Here is a 20,665-nt window from a genome sequence, read left to right as displayed (position 1 = left end):
AGCCCAGGCTTCATGCGGTGATAGAAGACCGCTCCATGGATCTCAGGACCCCACCGGAACTCAGACAGGTGTCAATAGCAGCATGTCTGTCTGGGAGTCCTGAGGAAAAAGCTCATCTCTGTGTAGCCCCACGGACTTCAGACTGAACCAGAGTAGCCTTGAACTGAGTGAGCTGATGGAGTGCTGGAAGTTCCGCGTTCTCCACCAGAGACGTCCTTTCTCAGCCTCTCTCCACCCTGCAGCCAATACAGGGATGTCACTGAGGACTATCAATAGCACAGAGCTAACCTGTGTCATGGCATGGAAAGAGCACGTTTGTGCATTTCCTCTTTCTCTTGTACCTAAGTTTCCAGAGGAGCCAATTAGAGTGGGTATAGTGTAACTCAGGAATACAGGATTGGGAATAAGGGAGCTAGTTTCTATTCCAAGCACTGTCACTGACTTTCTCTGTCACCTTAGTAGGAGATGGGCTGGAGGGAGCCTTCTTCTGGGATTGGCTGTCCCCCAGGAGCTCATGCCTCACTCCCAGGGAGGCTGGAAGGTCAGGTCAGCAACTCTTTACAGATGTGAGCTTTGTTTAATGTTTAATATTTAAAGAACTAATAATAGTAATAGTTCACATAACCTACTTCCCCAGTTTGATTTGTGTGGCCTGTTTTTACAGAGTTATTCTGTCAGAGGGATTTCTTTTTCTCAAGTTCCTTACTGGTGAGACTCTGTGCTCTGGTTATGAACCATGTATGTCAACATTGTGGAAATGAAATTCCTACCCCCTAGACCCAGGCAGATGGATTTGATTTAAGGCTCAATAGAAATGTAGTCTGTACAAGTCAAATATGTTTCTAGAGAATCTTCTGTCTTGAAGGTGCTTGAAGGAAACAAAGACATTCAAGTCACAGTCCCGTTTCTGAAAGAATGCCACTAATTCTATAAAGCTTCCAGGAGTCACATGGATGCTTTCATAGCCTTTTGAGTTTGAAGACTTCATAAATGCTGTTATCAGTTCTTCCTTACTGAGCACTGCGATAGAGATCCTGTCTCAGACTGGGGTTTCTGGAAGGCAACTCTGCACTGGATTGCAGGCAGAATGTTGATAGGGGTGTGCTTTTGGGAGATAACAGCTGAGGAAGGGAGGAGTCCAAAGGCGGGCAGAGGAGAGGCTGGCCCACACCAGCTGAGCTAGGTGCCCCTTCGGAGGTGCAGGGCAGTGTCCAGCGATGGATGCAGCTGTGAGTTCTTAGGAAAGGGTGATCCTGGCAGCTGTGGGATGGGCTTGTCCTCTCCGAGGAGGGGAGCTGGCTAGAACAGAGGTCCCCAACCTTTTTTGGCACCAGGGAAGACAATTTTTCCACAGACCAGGGTTGGGGGGATGGTTTCAGGATGATTCAAGTGCATTACATTTATTGTGTGCTTTATTTCTATTCTTATAACATCAACTCCACCTCAGATCATCAGGCATTAGATTCTGGAGTCTGAGGACCCCTGGTCTGGACCACAGGGCATCTGCGTTTCACATGCTTTCTGCCTGCCATCCCTTGAGCTGAGTGTCTTAGCCACATGGCTTCTAATCCAGCCATTTTAGAGATGAGGCAGCCAAAGGGCAGAAAAGCTAAGTAACGTGCCTACAATCCCACAGCTAATACCTGGTGGGGTGTGTGTTACCTATCAGACTATGCTTCTCACTTAATCTTCCCAGCACTGCTTCATGAGAGGGGTTATCACCCCCACTATGCAGGTTGAGAAGCTGAGGCACTGGGAGTTTAAATGATTTGCCCAGTGTCACAGAACTAAGAAGAGGTGAGGCTAGGGTCTTCCCATTACACTATAGCATCTCACAGGGCTAACCTGTCCAGTGAGAGATGCCCAATTCTGGCTGGAATAGGTACACAGCCCTTGAGTAACTTATGGACCACCAGTTCTCCCCTCTCCATTTTTGTGGACAGATTTGTGCCTTTTGTTGTCTGTAAAGGAGCATGGTCTTTGAAGTCAGGCAGAGGTGAGTTCAAAACCCAGTGCTTTATGACCTGCATGTTTCTCAATTTCTCTGGGCTCGGTGTTCTCATCCATAAAAATGGATGTTGTAGTGATGCCTTAGTTGGGTCGTTATGAGGATTAGAATGAGTTGGATGGGAGATATCTCGGCATATTTCTCCCTACTCTCCCTCCTAAAAAGAGTTCAGGGGCTGCACAGGGGTTTTCAGAGGGCAGATACCTTGAACAATAGTGGTGGTCTATTGATTCAGCATTTTCTCACCTGCTTTTTTCTCTCACACAGAGACAAAGTGAGGCTAAGTCTTCCATGCAATTTGCTCAGAATTCTAACACTAGCTGTTAGTCTAATCATAACACAGTTCTTCTTGGAAACAAACATAGCAACAGCAATTATATCTTACTTTTAATGTCTAATTGGCTGTAAACTCGCTCTCCCGGAGTTATTTCCATCTAGCGTATGGAGTGTTGTGCGTTTTGCCTGTCTCAGTGTCCTCCTGCAGCCCCTGTCTTGCCTTTATTAGTGAAGTCAGTTGGATGTATGATTGCCTTGCGGGTGCGCTGGCAGCTCCAGCCGTTCCCAGCAAAGTGCTGAGATGCTCCTGAGAGCCTCTGCTCCTGACTAGCCCCTTGCTCTCCCTCCTGAACCCCTGGCCTTGTGTCTTCATATGAACTCTGTTCCATGTCTCCTTCCGCTTTTGGTCTTCTGCCCTGGCTTCTGGAGTAATCCTTCCCTGGTCTGTGAGCCCTGTTTCCTCATGCCCTCCTCTGCTTCCACGCCTGCAGCATGGTGGGCTCTCTCCCTCTCCTCTTAAGCTACTCATCATTTTTCACAGTGAGTCCTGCAGGGCGGCAGAGCCATCCTAGCCGGGCTGTGTGATGCTGTGAGCCAGGGTGCGGAGGAGCAAACCCACACGGTTGTGTCTTCACTTCCTGTTGGGCTGATCATTGCCCTTAGGAAGAATGAGCCTTTCCAGGAGTCCAGCTGGGGGCCAGAGCCTATGTGGGGAGCTACTTCCATAAGCTTTCTCCTCACTGTGTTTTTCCAGCTTGCTGAAGCTTAAATCCTTTTGCAGGGCTCAGGCCTCAGCGTAGGTGTGTCTGCTGCCTGGTCATCCTGGGGAGGGGAGGGTTGGGAAGGTGCTGGACCTGTTGCTGTGGCAACATGTGGCTGTGATCATGAACCCATTTCATTCCCAGCAGATTTTGGCATGAATCAGTCTCTCCTTCTCACCCACCTTCTTTCTCCTCCCTCTTCATCTCTCCCCACACCCTTCTGTCATCTTCCCTCCTCCCCACTCAACCTCAGACTTTCCTCAGATCTCTCTTTTTTTTTTTTTCTTTTCCACTCCTGGATACAGCAGCATAGCAACTGAGGCTACCCATGGCAGACTTCTTCTTCTTCTTCTTTTTTTTTTTTCTCTAGACCATTAGTTTCCAAACTTTAGAGGCATAGTCTGAAAAGCTTGTTAAAATACAAATGGCCGAGTGCTGAGCTTCATTTGGAGGGTTCTGATCTGAAGGTCTGCCCTGGAACACAAGAACATGCATTTCCAGCAAGGCCCCCCAAAGCTGCTGATGCTGGAGGACCAGGGACCACCCTTGAGAACCACTGTTCTGACTGTGTTTGTCCAATTTGAGTTAGTTGTAGCTGGAATATTCCTTTACATTTCTATTCTAAAAGATTTGATTAGCTCATTCACCCACTCATACAACAGATACGGATTGAGCAGTAGTCAGAGTCCTGTAGCAGGTGTGCTATACATTGAACCACAAAACCCTGTCCTCCAGGATTTCACAGATTTGTACAGGGGACTGACAAGTAAATAATCATTATGTGGTGTGATAAATATTACAATCCCCTGCAAATGATAAGAGGCTTAGAAGTAGGCACCAGTCTCCTTGTACAAGGCAAGTAAAATATTTAGATGAGACAGATATAAATAATAGTGATTCATTCATTCTTTCTCCCCCCATTTTCAAGGGTTAAAGGGAACAGAACTTAACCTATTTAAATAACATTAATACGTAGTAAGTGTGGAGAATTTTCTGTGTTTCAGTTTTCAGACAGCTGACGTGGTCCTCCCCTCACTTACTGTGCAGCCTCAGGCAGGTTAGCCAACAGCTCTGTGCCTCAGTTTCCTTATCAGAGAAAAAGGCTATGCTACTAGTATCTGCTTCAAAAGATTCTTGAGAAAATTAAGTGTGCACCTTTGGGCAAAACATTACATTGAAATTGCTCCCAAAAGTGTTGACTCTTATTATTGATGTTGTGGGACCTCACGTTGAATATCAAGAGAGTTTGTCTTAGGAAGTGTATACTCTTCAGACCAAATACATGGCCAGGGTTTAAGCCAAGCAGTTGGTTTGGGGCTAGCTCTGAATATGCAAATTAGAGGATCTCAGAACTAGTTGGAAAAGCCCTTGGGGCACTGGAGGGCCCTGTCTGGGTGATCAGGGTATTGGTTCATCCAGAAAGGGTAAGAGAAGGGCCTTGAAGGATGGCCGAAATTTTTCACAATGTATTTCTTCATCTTTGAAAAGATGAGTGGGGGGTTTCAGGTGGAGGCGTAATGAATTTCCAGCTGAAAAAGCATCTCTACCCGACAAAGGTTAGGAGGACAGAACACAGAACTCCCCATGTGGGATCTAGAGAGTTTCAAGCTTAGCTTTCACACTGAGAGAACCAGGGCCACCTTCCCTGAGACATGCTCTCTTCCCCGTCACCTTCATACCCTCTGGCCACTGCAGAGAGACTGTGTTTTTTTGCTGCTTTCCCAAAGAGGCTGCTCTCTCCCCTCTTAGTTCCCTCCCCCTCAACCCTCTCACCATCTACTGAGAGATGTGTTTCTCTCTTCCATTAAGTTGGCCAAATGTTCTTTTGGGTTATTCCACAAAGTGTTACGGAAAACCCAAACAAACTTTTTGGCCAACCCGATAGTTTCCCAATCAGGAAGAGTTCCCCTAATCTCTGCCTGGGGTTCTGTAGGAACCACAGTCCACATTCAAGTCTCTATTTTCCACCTCCCTCAAACCCAGTTTTACAGCTGAAACTGTAGCTGGATGTGATGGCAGATCTGCCAGTTTTGTTTTTAATTCTTTCCTGAGTTCATCAGAGATGAGAGTGATAGAGCCTTTCTTCTTCTGAAGAGTATTGGAGGATGAAGTCCTTCAGTGGCCAGATATACCTGGGAAGGGCTTATTAAGTGATAATCCCTGATAAACCCGCTCTAGGCAACCTGTGACTCTGCCCTCTTAGTGATAAAAGAAACCTCTGGACATTTAATTAACTCTTTAAGAAATCCTCTTTCTCATCACCTTTTCTTCTCTCTCTTTTGCTTGTCTTAGATTTAATCAGAGTCGTGTGCTGTGCTGTGTTTAGTCGCTCAGTCGTGACACATTCAGCGTATTAACTTACTCATTTTTTATTCACTCTGAATAAAGTACCCACTGGGAACTAACTTGGGTTCTGAGGCAGATAGACAGAAAAAGAAGACCTTTTCCTTGTTCTTGGGGAGTGTCAACTCTAGTAGAGAAAGGCATACCAGCAAGCCATGAGCACGGGACAGAGTTGAGTGACATGGTAGCCTTGTGTGCAGAGAGTGAAGAGAATGACCGACTCTGGGAGGATTTCTGGGGGAAGGTAACCTTTAAACAGAGGCTTTCCAGGAGGAAAAGGCAGAGAAGGTATCCTACGCAGTGGGAACTATATGACCAAAAGCACAGAGCTGTGAAAGAAAGTGGCATGTGAGATAATTGTAAGAATCTCGGTGTGGCCATGTGACTTGGTTATACAAGGAGGCGGGGGCTGTGAGATGAGCCAGAGAGGTTGGGCTGGGGTCTCTCGTGGTAGGAGATTTGGCATGGGCAGCCTTTGGAGGGTTTTAAGCAGAAGAAAGACAGGTTGGAGAGATGTTGACAGATGAGAGATGTTGGTTAGAAATGACGACTTTGCCCTCCTCTGAAGACTGAAGCCAGCCGTGGCTGGCAGTCACTTGTCCCTCTTAACGAGATCACCCTGGCAACAGACTGACTGTTGCACTACTGGCCAGGGAACTCTCTATGACAGTCTTCCAACCTTATCAGACAGCTAGGGCAGAGAAGAAATCATCGCATTAAGGTGTTTTTCAAAGTTGTGGAAACAATGTAATATTCAGATAGGATTTCAATATGCAATTGGTGAGAAACAATTTTTTTTTTTTTTTTGCTGGCACTGCTGTTGTAAATACCTGCATTCATAGCTTTGTTCTGATATGTTCCATGTTAAAATTTTTTATTTCTCTTTCTCTCCCCCTGCCCCCCCATACAAGAGGCAACACCATGTCATGTCTTAAGAGCAAGTCAAACATGGGTTTGGATTTTGGTTCTATAATATACGACAATGGGGCCTTGGGTGAGTCCTCAGGTTTTATGAGCCTGGGTTTTGTTTTGTTTCTAAAACATGACATTACAGTTGCAGCTCCTCTTACATGTGGTTGGTATGCACCTGGCTCAGTGTTCAGGGTAGACTAGATGCTTAATGAATGGAAGCCTTGATTCTTTTTCTTTCTCAATTACATTGGAGCCTTAGGGTATAAGTCACAGGAAAATGTGGAGATAAAAGTGTTTTAATCGGGTCTTCTTGGTATATACTTAGTACCTCCAGAAATAGGTTTCACTGGGTCCATGTTGGATTTGCCATCCAAAAGCTCATATGCAGTCTTGTATGAGTCACCCAACATGGTTGATTTCAGTACATTCCACCCTAATGTACAGCAGTGAAAGTTGTGCAAAGAATGGTAAAGACCAAAAAAGTTATTTTTTCCAGTGGTTACCAGATTGGGGAAGCAGTGAACATTATTGCTTTATTATCTGTATTCTGTTTCAACCTTGCTACTCCCCTAAGCCAGTAGGAATGCTCAGTTGGAGTGCACCCTGTGTATCTTTGGGGAAAGAGAAGAACCGCTAAGATGAGTCCTAGGAGGGCAGTAGCGATCAAAAGATGAGAAAAGGGAAGGTTTCAGGGAAAAGACCAGAGAATTCAAGTCCATCAGATAGAGGAGAACCACAGTGAGGAATCTGGGTCTGAGTGGGAAGGGACCCCACATCTGTTGTCTGATGTAGGCACCTACTCAAGTGAGGAATTCCCTCCTCAGTGTCCCTGACAGATGGTGTCTGGCACAGTGATTCCTATTCTTTTTCACATCATGGCACACATAGAAAATAACATTTGTCTAACACTGGGGTGAGTGGACAAAGCTGCTCACAAGTGGAGGGGACCAGCCCTGGGGACTCAGGCTGAGCCAGGCTCTGCCAATGGCCATGGGAGGTGAGTGGGGTGATGTTTTGGGGCCACGTGCAGCCCAGCATTCTTGGAGAAACTCTGATTGAGCAGGACAGATCAGACTTAAGAACCTCACCTACATACTCTCAGACCCCTGGGTAATAAATAGGCATATTTATCCCACGATAAATAAATCAAGGGACTGAGCATTTCATTATCCCCATTACCAGCACCAGTGCAGAGCCATTGAGCATGTTTTTAAGAGCTATGTCTTAAAGTCAGAAGATACAAAGACATCAAAGCTATGATATCTTGCTTTCAAGCCGTTCTTACCAAGGACTAAGAGTGGTTCCTGTGGCCACAAAATAAATGAAAGTAACTGGCCTGGGGCTTCTTCAGGGAACCAGCTGGGCTTACCAGCCTTACATAGTGTTTGACACGCAGTCGTTAATTAAAACATGGATGTTGGATGATAAATTAATTTACCTGCTCAGAAGGCATTATGGAGGGAATGAAAACCACTAAAAATGATTATGCTTGAAGCTCTTTGCTTGAGTGTCTGCTCTTATGTGCTGTACTGAATATTTGAGTTAGCTAAGTGTACTTGCTGTGTGTCAACAGAGATGCCATTTTACAGGTGATATATTTATTTCCAGAAAAGGAGACTCATATAGGCCCATGAGGCAGAATAATGGTAGTAGTGTTAAAATCTGCTAGTTAATAGCGTTACTGAGAATCTCTTTGTTTGTAGGCATTAGTAGAGTAGATAAAGGATGTAGTTCTGTTGATAAGAACCAGTCAACCCTAATGGAAAGGGAGGACTAATATGTGAGAGAAACAGAACACATATAAAGAGGGTCTGTAAACAAGTACAAATAAAACCCAAGTGCAGCCCTTAATGCTCTATTTTCAATTATAGGCATTTATGCTCATGACTTAGCCTCCTTATGGATACCAAGGCCCTCAAGGACTGTTTTCCTTTCTCATTCATCATGTACAGAGTACACACTCAAAAATGTTGAATGAATATGCATGCTGCTACAGGGTGCACCTAAGTGCTGGGAAATTCTAGAGAAAAGTCGAGTGATGTGCTTCAGGGAATCCTTCTGGAGACTGAGCGGGCTTAGTATGAGGGAACGCATGACTTGGCAGAGAGGGAAGGTAGAAGGAAGGAAAAGCTCTAGGGTAGTGAGCAAATCCAAACATTTACACCCCCATTCAGGGTCTTCCAGGACCTGCTTCTTTCTCTTTTTTTTTTTTTTTTAAATATTTATTTACTTATTTTTGGCCATGCTGAGTCTTCACTGTTACACTTGGGCTTTTCTCTATTTGCAATGAGTGGCGGCTACTCTCTCATTGTGGTGCATAGACTTCTCATTGTGGCATCTTCTCTTGTCGCGGAGCACAGGCTTCGTGGCCCCACGGCATGTGAGATCTTCCCGGACCAGGGATTGAACCTGTGTCCCCTACTTTGCCGGAGAAGGCAATGGTACCCCACTCCAGTACTCTTGCCTGGAAAATCCCATGGATGGAGGAGCCTGGTGGGCTGAAGTCCATGGGGTTGCTATAAGTCAGACATGACTGAGCGACTTCACTTTCATTTTTCACTTATATGCATTGGAGGAGGAAATGGCAACCCACTCCAGTGTTCTTGCCTGGAGAATCCCAGGGATGGGGGAGCCTGGTGGGCTGCCATCTATGGGGTCGCACAGAGTCGGACATGACTGAAGCGACTTAGCAGCAGCAACAGCCCCTGCTTTGCGAGATGGATTCTTAACCACTGGTCTGCCAGGGAAGCCTGGACCTGCTCCTGTCCATCTTGCCTTACTCGCTGCTCCCCACAACTACTCTTTGCGGCCTCATCATTCCCACTTGTTTCCCTCTCTTCGACTGTCTTCCTCCATTGATGGGCCAATCTACATCCTTGTCCTACTTCAAGTCCAGGTGAAGGCACAGCCCCAGGATGCCTTTCAGGACATCTCCAGCCTCACTCCTTTTCATGAAATCTGATAGCCATGTTCATAGCTCCATTCTCTGAACCTTCAGAAGTAAGATATCATCAATGGTGTCCAACTTCAGGGAGCTTCCAAGGGAGAGCAGGAGGCTAGACTACCTACGTACAAATGACCAGAGGGAGTAGGACCATATATTTAATCTCAATACTAAATGATGTGGGGGAGAATAGAAGGGCTGTGCCAGGTAGCCTGGGGGTCAGAAGTCCTAGCTGTGCTTCTGTAATCAACTGGGGAGTATCTTTCAGAAATCAGCTTTTTGATATTTGGTTCTTCATTCATAAAGTAAGGGGCTTGTACAAGATGCTGTTCTTCCTTCTAAACTTCAAGATGATGAAAGGTACAGAATTCATGTTAGACGAATGGGAAATAGAGATGTTTAACTGGAGGGGACAGGGGACTCATGGAAATGCAGCAAATGATTGTAACCAGAAGGACTGACCTCTGAGGACTGTGGGATAGATCAGAGAACCAGCCAGGGACTGGTTGAAGACCTGTTGCCCTGTGTCATCAGTATAGTCTTTCTAAACTACACAAAACTCTCACAATGCAGAGGGTCTGTCAAGCCTCATGCACCCTTTGTCCCTGGGCTTTAAAGGGAGGGTCTGCTGAGACTCACGTCTTCTCTCATTCTCTGAGCTCTTCTAGTGCTTGAGTTTCTTGCAAGAATACATTCAGTCTCTGGTCAACCAGCCGTGTATACTGGGTAGAAGGGTGATGTGTGTTAGCTGATCATCATAAGAAACAACCTCTTTATTCATTTGTTTATTTTTGGCTGTGCTGCATGCAGCATGTGGGATCTTAGCTTTCCAACCAGGGATCGATCCCTGTACCCCCTGCACTGGAAGCTCAGAGTCTTAACCAGTGGACGACGAGGGAAGTATCCTCATTCATTTCCTCTCTGAGTGGCTGACTTGGCCAACGTACATATGGCAGCATCAGAAAAGCATACTCACCTTTTCTCAGAGGTGAGAAGCATCTCAACCTGGATGGCTCACTGTGTGGTCAACTGCCCAGCTCCCAGTGACCCCAGGGAAGCTGACCTCCCCAGCACCCTGCTGCAGTTGCCTGGCAGGAGGACCTTCCCTTCTCTCTGGCTATTTCCCTACAGTACTCTTTATGTTTTCTCTGACCATGAATACAAAGCAAAACCCACTAGTTACTGCAGAAAAAGCTGCAAAGTATAGAAAAGGATAAAAATATTTTAAAATAAAATCACTGATTTCTACCCCTGCCCAGTTACCATTTTCCAGTGTTTTGCCACAAAGGTTTCTCTAAAAACCCATATATGACCCTGAACCGTATAAACAACCTATACAGTTTTATTTGGGGAAAATCTAAAAACTCTTTATTATAGAAAATTTCATGTGTACACACAAGTAGAAAGAACAGGATATTGAGCCCCTGTGGAACCCAATCCCGGCTTCAACCAATACAAGATCTTGAACAGATCTGTTCTCTCCATTTTGGGCTTTTGGGCCAGTGATCAGAAAGGGAGGAGACAACAAACCTCACATAACAATGGTATTGGAATCATTAGGATTTACCGAAGCGTTCTTCAGCACAGCCGGCCCCGAGCAGTGTGGGTGTGAAGGCGCTCACTTGCGTGGACAAGGTCATGGCAGCCTTCCTGGTCAGATGCAGCACTGCTCATCCGCCCTCACTTTGACATTTACTTGCGTCCTCTTCCCAGGCGTGTGGATGGATTTTCACAAATACGTCCATACCTGTCTGCCCAGCCCCAGTGGTGATCACCACCCACGTCCAGGGTGGGGCAGTGCTTGCTGGTCGGTGATACTACGCAGAGCTCCCGAGGGTGGCCTTGCTGGCATCATACTGCTGCCTGTGAACATGGGTGGGAGAGTGGATTTTTCTGGCTGTCCTCCTGGGCCCACTGGTCCTGCTCTGTTTTTCCACTGGTCAGAGAAGAGGAAGAATAAGTGGTGAAATGCCCAGTAGGAAGTCCCCCTGGAGGTACTTTTGCATGTGGGCTAAGGCACTGCCGAATTCTCAGTGACAGGCGCTGGCAGTCCAGGCAAGAGGAGAAAGTGGCCGCTGGCCATCAAATCTGGGGGTCTGAAAAGGACCAGAATGCGTGGAAAGGCTTGATTACTAATCTCAGGCCCTTGGCTCAGCCAGATGCTGCCTTTGGAGCTTGTTTGTATGGGGAGGCTTAGCATATTTATTAAATACACTCAGGGGTCTGACACATAATGAAATGCTTTGCCTCCAGGACTGACAGGTTCCACCTCCCTGCTGGGTAGCAGCAGGTGGCTGAGTTTCACTCGGGCTCTCTGTCCTCACTCTTTCCACCTGCTCCCCCGACCCTGCTTTCTTGCCTGGGGTCTGAGAGATACAGCTCTTACCTTCTGGCTGCCAGGCCCTAGCGTTGGCGTTCTTCTTTATTGTGGCTCTGCCCTAGTAGGTGGTGATAGAGTGGGTAGGATTGCTATCAAGAGACCAAGTGAGATAATGGACAGTCAGGCATCCTCAAGAAGTTGACCCTATGTGGCTCTAGATTGTGTCCCCGTTACTTTGCTTGTCCAGACCTTCGTTACCTTCCTCCTCTGCCAAATGATGGATTGGGTAGTGTGTTCCTGTAATCTACTTAGATGGTGGCTAGAATTCCTGGTACACGTGGTCCACAGGCCTTACCTTGCTTAGTGGTCGTACGCTGTACATTGTACTTCCTTTCCCTAAAATGTGACTGTGGTCAAGGGGCAGTGGCTCTGCCTTTAGAAACATCATCTACTATCCATCTGGGTGGCTCAGGGGCAGAGTGTTACTGCTTTGTGAGGTTGGTCAAACCCTGATGAGATAACGATTTAATGCCTTAAATCAGATTCCCTATAAACTGTCTTTGGGACAGAGATTTTTGTGGCAATGATTTTACTGATGGACTTCTTGCAGGGAGACCCCGAACTGGTAGGAGGGAAGGTGAATAGGTCAGGAGAAAATACTAGACAGAGATGTGGTTGTACACGTTTTAGCCTGAGTCTGATCCCCAAGGCAGCTCTGGAGTGAACTGCACCGCAGAGGCTGTCCCATGCAGAGGGGAAGGGGTTGGGCCCGTGACATCCCCGCATCAGTGAGCTGTTGGTTCCAGGTCACAGCCCCCATGGATAGGCACAAACTCCCAGATGAGGAGGGTCTGTCAGCCGGGGGCCGATGTCTCAGGAGGATCCAGGTGTGAGCCATTAGCAGCCAAAACTCAGAGCTGCTGAGGACGCTGGTCCATCTGCTCTAAAGGAGACCACTGGGGACAGCACAGACTCTGCCACGTCCAGGCCAGTGAGAGCTCAGCAGGGAGAGGGTTCTTCCAAATGTAAGTCCCTGTGAGGGAATGTGGATGGCTCAGGACATTGAGAGAAATGTGAGATATGATTTCTTAACTAGGCCAGTGTAATTGATGGGTATAGAAGTCAGGAGAACATTACATTTGAGGAGGAGATGGTTCCTAGGAAGGGATGTGAGGGAAGCCTGGTTTTATCTGGATGCTGGCTGCACAGTTATATACACTTTGAAAAAATCCACTAAGGATGGTGCCCTTATGATTTATGAATGTTTCAGTACAACATCCACCCAGGTGCCTGGGGGCTGCTGCTGCAAAGAGGCAGGAGTTCGGTATCAGCGTTCCCTGCCCTCATTTTTCTTCTCTTGTGTCCCCTACCTCTTGGCACTTCATAATCTTTTTTTTTTTTTTTTTAATTGAAATGTAGCTGATTTACAACATGTTAGTTTCAGGTCCACAACACAGCAGTTCGGTTACACACACACACATCTATCCATTCTTTTTCAGATTATTTTTCCTTACAGGTTATCACAAAACATTGAATAGAGTTCCCTTTGCTATATAGTAGGTCCCTGTCAGTTATCTATTTTATATATTATTTTATATGTAGTAATGTGTATATGGTAATCTGAAGCTTCTAATTTATCCCACTATCCCCCTTTCCTCTTTGGTAAGCATAAGCTGGTTTATTATGACTGTGAGCACTTCTTAATTTAAACCTTCTCCTCCTCTCCCTTTCCCCTCCATGATAAACCTTTCCTCTGCCTTTCTAACCTCCACTGCCTTTGCCAAGGTAGTTTCTTAGACTCATGTGATGCTTTACTCTGAAAGCTTCAGCAAATCCTTTGCTGACTTCCTGAACCAGATCAGACGCACCTGCAGGTCAGCTGCTGGTGTGGTCCTTCATCACCCTCCCCTCAGTTTAAAGTTGAACAGGCCGTGTGAGCTCACTTATTTAATGGGGGTCTCCCCATTATACTACTTCATGTGGATCAGGACCTGGTACTGTTCTGTCCATCATTCATCCCCAGTATCTAGGAGAGTATCTGTCGCGCAGTATTAATACATGGTCCACACATTTGTCGTACAACACACGACTTCTGGCGCTGAAACATGGCCTTCAAGTCTCTTGGGATGAAAAGGAGGTGTTCACTTGGTGCTGGAATGAAGTGTGGGCCCAGAGGAGGCCAGCAAGCTGGCAGTGCTGGGTGCCCAGGTATCATACCATCAGGGAAGGTGGAATTGTGGAATTGTGGAATTTTCTTTGATCTCTGCCCCTTTCCTTTACTCCCCTCTTGCCCTCTCTGAATTTTCTCTCCCTGGTGTGGTCAGCAGAGGCCTTGGACTTTTTTCTTTGGCCTCACCATGTGGCATGCAAGATCTTAGTTCCCTGACAAGGGATTGAACTTGTGGTCCCTGCAGTGGAAGTGTGGCGTCTTCACCACTGGACCACCGGGGAAGTCCCCTTGGCCAGATGTTTTTGCTGAGATGAATGGCTTGGCCTCTTTGACAGCCCAGGACTGCTGCTGCAGCCATCCCTTGACTTGAGTTCAGTTGGTAATTCCAAAGGCCAGAGTCTCTCAGCCAGCAGTTCTCAATAGCAAGCCGTTTTGGCCCCCTGGGATGTTTGGCAGTTCTGGAGCCACTTTGTGCTGCCACAACTGGGAAAAATGCTGTTGGCATCTAAGAGGTAGAAACCAGGGATCCTGCAAACATAGTGCACAGCACAGCCTCCTCCTCCCCAACCCAGCCTTGACTCATCCAGCCCAAGATACTAGTGACGCACTGGCCAAGAAACCCTGCTGGGGGCCAGGCTGGGGCTTGCCTGCTGGCGCCTCCAGCCTGGGAAGCAGGTGTATCCGAGAGACCTTTTTTTTTTTTTTCTCCTGAAAGGACCCTTTTTTCCCCTGAAAAAAACCCCATATTTTCCCAGTCCCAACTCATCAACCTCCCAACTCTGCAGCCATGTGTCATTCAGCCTCCCTGGTGGAAGCTGCTCTGTGAAAGGTGTGGCCGTCCAAGAGGAGGCTCTTCAGCCTGTTTTCCACAGAGCCCTGTGGAACCCTGATGGAGACCTGCTTCCAACTACGGAGGCTAGCCCTGCCTTCGGCCTTGCGCCAGGAAAACCATGGGATCCCCTGCCTCCTGCCATCTCATCCCATCTTTCTCCCCAGTCTGGCTTCTCCCACCCCTGCCCTCCACCATCTCCCCCATCCCCCGGAGATTAATGTGATAATTGCCATGTGTGCTTGTTTACCCAGGGAGTGGGTGGGCTCACCACCCCCAGTCAGGCAGGTTCCCAAAGGAACACATTCCCACCTGCTACCCGCTGAGCGCTCCCTGTGCAGGTGGGCCGCCACCCCCAGTGCTTTCTCTGTCTGTCATCACCCCCGCTCTGCACACGTGTGCGTGTGTGTGTCACTCAGGGAAACGGGAGGTGAGAGAGATGGAGGCCGGCCAGCCTGTCGAGTCTAGGGGCTTGACTGGGTCAGTGGGAGGAGACTCAACATCTTAAATAAGAGGACATTGCTCCAAAGAAAAGCTCTCTTCGGTACTGCCTGCCACAGAGTAGGTGTTCCATGAATGGTGGGGAAGGAGGAGGCTGGAATGCACTGTCAAGCCTTCTTTTCAAGGAGGGGCTGGTTTATACTTTAGCTGCTCCACAATACTAGGCTGGGCAGGGAAGCTTCCACCGTGAGACTCTCCTGGAACCAGAAATGGGTGGACCGTGTTGGGAAAGGTCTTCTTTCTCTCAATCTTGCATGGAGTACTTAGGGTGACTGTTCGGTCCCTGAGGGAAGAATCGGTAGGGAGAATGAAGTGATGCTCCACACCCAAGGTGCTTGGGATCACAGAAGCTGGGCGGGTGGGGGAGGTGGGTACTGGGGGACAGAAGGGAAGGGGAGATGCTTCCTCTGACGTAGGCAGCCCCTCCGCTCTCCCACCGCCTGCTGTGCCACAGACAGGCATGCCCACCCCGAGAGGGAGCACAGTCACAACTCTGGAGCTGAACTGGCAACTTTGTGCTCGGTGCTCCTAACTCCCACCTCGTATGGTGTCAGGGCACTTGCTGCCTTCAGAGTTGTCGAGTGCTTTTTTCTTCTTCCATCTCAAAAGATATTGCAGTAGTTGTCTCTCCTACACTGGACAATTTTAAGGTTGTAATAATGATGAATCAGAAAGAGATTGAAACTCTAATTAGCATCAGAAAGAACCTTGCCATTTTGGAGGAGGGAGGCGTGAAGTCCTAAGCTTGCCCACTTCCTGCTGAGGTTTGTTCCCTTGCCCTAGTGGACCTGTCATTGGTCCACTGACAAGCAGGGGAGGTGAGATTGTGAGGCCACCTGGACAGGAATGATGGGAGGGGAAGAGCTAAGAGGAAACGAGGGAGAGGAGGAAGGTGTAGCGAGGGTGCAGCGGGTCTATTAAAAGGTTTGTGAATAATCCAGGGGAGCTGTTGGGCTGCTTTCTCCAGAAGCACCTTTTAAGCTGTCAGTCATCCTTAATAAGCCCCTAGGGCATGGTGCTGGGGTCCTCCCAGATATTCATTTTCTCCTTCTCTTTTCTTTCTCCTCCTCTTCTCATCCCACAGACTCCAATACCATGGTGGATGACTTTTTCAAATGCAATTCAGATAAAGCTTGGGGAGAATATCAGAATGAATTTATTTTTGGCATATTTTAAACCCGAGAATCATTTTACTCAAATCGTGGTCATTTACTGGTTAGCTGAGCACCTATGTGTGCCAAACACTTTGTCAGGTGCCAGGTACAGAAATGAGTGGACAGTGAAGGCTCTTGCCTTAATGTAGGTTAAAGCAAAACCAAAACATTCTCACAACACACTGAGTATTTTAGAGAAGAGTTAGAAAGCATATCCCAGACTCTGGGCCTGTGAAGGGGAGTCCTTCTATCCCTGTATTTCATGGGCTGTATTGTCTGATATCTTAGTAGGTTTCTGTTGAAAAGGTTTGTAATCAAGGAAGCATATGAAATGATGGAGGAAACAACTTGAATACTGTTTCTTTGGGGTGGGTCTTCTCTCAGGCTAATGCAAAAATAAAATCTGCTGTGTTTCCTGAGTTTCTTTGATTCAGAAGCTCATTTTCCTCCAAACATGTGAGCATCATACAGATCACTAGCTATAAGACCACAATTTGAAAATTATTCTTCACTCTGCAACATCTTTGGCAAATAGTTACCCGACTGAAATTGCTCTCATCATTCTCAAGATATAGCACAGTCACTCCTGGGACCAAAGAGAGCTTAAAAGCCACAATTTCATCATTGCTATTGCTGACACCAACTAATGCTTATTGGCACTTGAGCCCTGATTAGGGTACTAGGAGCAGACTGAGTTCTTGCTGCCAAAGAGTACTAAGGATGGGGGTGACTGTCTAAGCCACAGAGTTGTTGAAAAGACACTTGCTCCTTGGAAGAAAAGTTATGACCAGCCTAGACAGCATATTAAAAAGCAGAGACATTACTTTGCCAACAAAGGACCATCTAGTCAAAGCTATGGTTTTTCCAGTAGTCATGTATGGACATGAGAGTTGGACTATAAAGAAAGCTTAGCACTGAAAAATTGATGCTTTTGAACTGTGGTATTGAAAAAGACTCTTGAGAGTCCCTTGGACTGCAAGGAGATCCTACCAGTCCATCCTAAAGGAAATCAGTCCTGAATATTCATTGGAAGGACTGATGCTGAAGCTGAAACTCCAATACTTTGGCCACCTGATGTGAAGATCTGACTCATTTGAAAAGACCCTGATGCTGGGAAAAATGGAAGGTGGGAGGAGAAGGGGATGACAAGGGATGAGATGTTTGGATGGCATCACCGACTTGCTGGACATGAGTTTGAGTGAACTCTGGGAGTTGGTGATGGACGGGGAGACCTGGCATACTGCAGTCCATGGGGTCGCAAAGAGTCAGACACGACTGAGTAACTGAATTGAACTGATGTCCGTTCAAACCCCCTGTAGCCCTTGGCATCTAGTTCTTTTGCATCTTCCTTCTGATACCAGGAGTGGTTTCCTCTAAGGTCTGGCCCTCATCTTCTTTGTTTGCATTTGACTCACCAGACCTGTTAAACCAAAACACTGGCTCTTGAATACTGAAATTGGCAGGTCTCTGCTTCTGTTCATTTAGTTCAGAAGGTGTTTGTTTTTAACTCTTATTCTGCTTCATTTGCAAACATACCTCTCTCAATGGTGTAGGGGCAAGACCAAGAGACAAGTTTGGTGAAAGAGATTGCTTTAGAAGCTGTTTTTTAATGGAAAAATCTATTGTGCAGTGATAGTTGCCATCATCAGTGGGAGGCTGTATTTTATAGGCTGACATATTTGATTGGGAAGCAGAAGGAAAATGAGATAATTTGGGGGAAAAACAGAATGTCATAGAAGTCCACAGGAAGCAGGAAGATGATGAATCAAAATATGTTGGCAAAGTGAGAGAGAGAAAAAGGTACATCAGGGACAAGAAACACTTTGCCATAGAAATTCTGAGTTCGGATCTTCATTTTGCTAATTTAGTGTGCAAATTTTAGGTATGGCGTTTGATTTGGATGGCCTGGCCTTGTTTCTCCAGTGAATTGGGAATAAAATATCTTTCCATAAACTGTTGAGTTTCAAACAAGTATTAAAGTTTGTGTGTGAGAGAGTAGGATGGGATTGGGAGGGATTTCAAAGCCCTGTGTGTGCAAAATGTAGTTCAAGTGGACTAATTAGGGAGATTTGGGATTGATATCATGTGGAGAGAGAGTCAAGTTTAATTGAGAGATCCAAGTATTAGATAGGACTTTCAAAATGTTCCAAAACTGAACAGTTTCAAGATGCTTAATGAGAAATCCTACCAAGAGTTGATTTTTTTTTTTTTTTTTGGTGAGTTGGGGAGTTGACTGAGCCACGTGATATGATCCTCCCTCAACCCCTACCATTCAGAGGCCTGGCATCACACTTGTGGTATTAGAATCCAGAATGTAGATTTCCATGCGGGTTTTAGTTCACGATGTGTCAGCATTACAGAGAGAACAAGGGATCCCTTTTGAAATCTAGATTTATTCCTTGTTTTTCCAGAGCCTTCCCAGGGCCTGGCCTGGTCTAACTGTGTACGTTAGACCATGATGTGATGGAAGAAAGGAAGCCAGAGCCCAGGGTCAGGAGCTGAGCAGGACGTGGATAACACTCATCTCTCCCAAGCAACCTGTCAAGGTCTTCACCAGAATCCCTGGACTAAAATGATGGATGTACCTTGCCTCTGTCTTTTGAGAATTTGCCTAATTTAGAGTAGAAAGGCTTAGAACCTACATCACCACACACTATAACACTAGTGATTATTTGTGTGATCTTAGAAAAATATTTGACCTTTCTGGACTGTTATCCATTGGGTGAGGATGTTAGACCATTCAAATGCAGGATGTTGTGTCAGGGTGACGTGGTGCCCCGCACAGTATACACGGGAAAATGAGTTAATCTACAATCACATCAAATCGGGAGTGAAGCAACGCATGTTTATCTGTATTGCACTGTGCTTATTGCATAACCCTAAGTGTGAAGCTGCGGAATGGAGGCCTTCACCTGGCAGATGGTTTTGATGAAGTATAATACTAAAGAACCATTTTTCTTTCTTTCAGACCAATGATGCCTTAGGAGCCACCTGGAATTGGCTGTACTTCATCCCCCTCATCATCATTGGATCCTTCTTTGTTCTCAACCTTGTCCTGGGAGTGCTTTCCGGGTAAGCCAGATGTTTCTCTCTTCTCTTCTTTCTGACTATAAACCTAATGCTCTGGACTTCTGACAAATTCGTTCGTGCAGCCCTCATTTACTGAGCAGCCGCTTTGGGCCAAAAGCTACTCTAGATGCTGGGAGTACAGCATTTTAATCATCTTTAGTATTCTTAGGAATTAAAAATCTTAAATTGGTACAACACTGAATATGATATGTAGTGAGAGTCCATTTATCCATCCTTTCATTCCATCATTCAAGAGAGACCATTTATGTCAAATGCTGTGCTGGTTGTTAGGCATATAATGTTTAATAAGATGCAGGCTTTATCCTCAAGGTTCTTACTCTATCTTGTATTGGGCATCAAATTTCATATTTGTGGCTTGAATTACTGTACATCAGTTAACAAACATTCAGTGTTCAATGCCATGATAAGCGTTACAAGGAGCGCATAAAGTTTAAGGCATGGTTTTTGGCCTTAAAAATCTTATGTTTTGCTGAAAAGACAACACCAACACTTGAAACAGTTAGGGAGCAGGAGTTTGTTTACTGGCTAATATAAGATATAGTTCATTTGTCTGGGGAAGAGACAAACCTATATAGTCTGAAGTTATCAGGAATGGTTTCATAAAGGATTGGGATTTTGCTTGGGATGCAAAATATGTAATAGAATAAGATAGAATACATAGGAATGAATATTCCAGAAAGGGGAGCACCATCCCATAAGCCAACATGAAGAAATGGGATTTGTTATGGAGAGTGAGAAGACTATGATGTGACCTAATTTAACCTGAGTGGAAATTTCACTTTGGGAATTGAAAGGAGAAAATAGAAGGGCAAAAGCAAGGTCGAAGAGGGTCTTCTATTTTCTGAGCAAAACTGAACATGATTTCTTGTCTGAATGGCAAATGTTCTTGAAATGGAAATTTATATAAAGTGGTGCTTCTGTTTAAGCATGGTGGATTGAACCAAGTTGGTCATCTCTTATACATCCACAAACACAGGAAATGAATTTTGAGAAGGACACGGTGACAGAGAGATTAGGAAAGGGTATGAAAACAAATGAGAGTTGCCAACAAAATGTTTGAAGATGGAGAGTAAATGATAACTAATCTAGTGGCATGAAAGCTGAGGCTCTGTTAACTACAATGAGGAATGCCGATAAAAAATGAGAGCCAAGAAAGGGTCAGGAATTGAAGCATCATGTAAAGCTGGGTTATCAGATCAGATCAGTTCAGTCACTCAGTCGTGTCCGACTCTTTGCGACCCCATGAATCGCAGCACGCCAGGCCTCCCTGTCCATCACCAACTCCCGGAGTTCACTGAGATTCACGTCCATCGAGTCAGTGATGCCATCCAGCCATCTCATCCTCTGTCGTCCCCTT

At 46.1% G+C, this 20,665-nt stretch overlaps 1 protein-coding gene across 1 annotated transcript in view; it reads left to right on the top strand.

Annotated features, from left to right (window-relative positions):
- CACNA1E (calcium channel, voltage-dependent, R type, alpha 1E subunit) overlaps window positions 1-20,665 on the top strand; it is a 330,398-nt gene that overhangs the window by 151,025 nt on the left and 158,708 nt on the right. The window contains exon 7 of the mRNA XM_010853135.1: window positions 19,187-19,290. Coding sequence (XP_010851437.1) covers window positions 19,187-19,290 — 104 coding nt within the window. The remainder of the gene's footprint in view (window positions 1-19,186; window positions 19,291-20,665) is intronic.

The sequence above is a fragment of the Bison bison genome, unplaced genomic scaffold, assembly GCF_000754665.1.
Source record: "Bison bison bison isolate TAMUID 2011002044 unplaced genomic scaffold, Bison_UMD1.0 scf7180017864322, whole genome shotgun sequence".
Classification (NCBI taxonomy): Eukaryota; Metazoa; Chordata; class Mammalia; order Artiodactyla; family Bovidae; genus Bison; species Bison bison.
The sequence above is the reverse complement of the archived record's forward strand: the minus strand, read 5'-3'. Positions and strand labels throughout refer to the sequence as shown.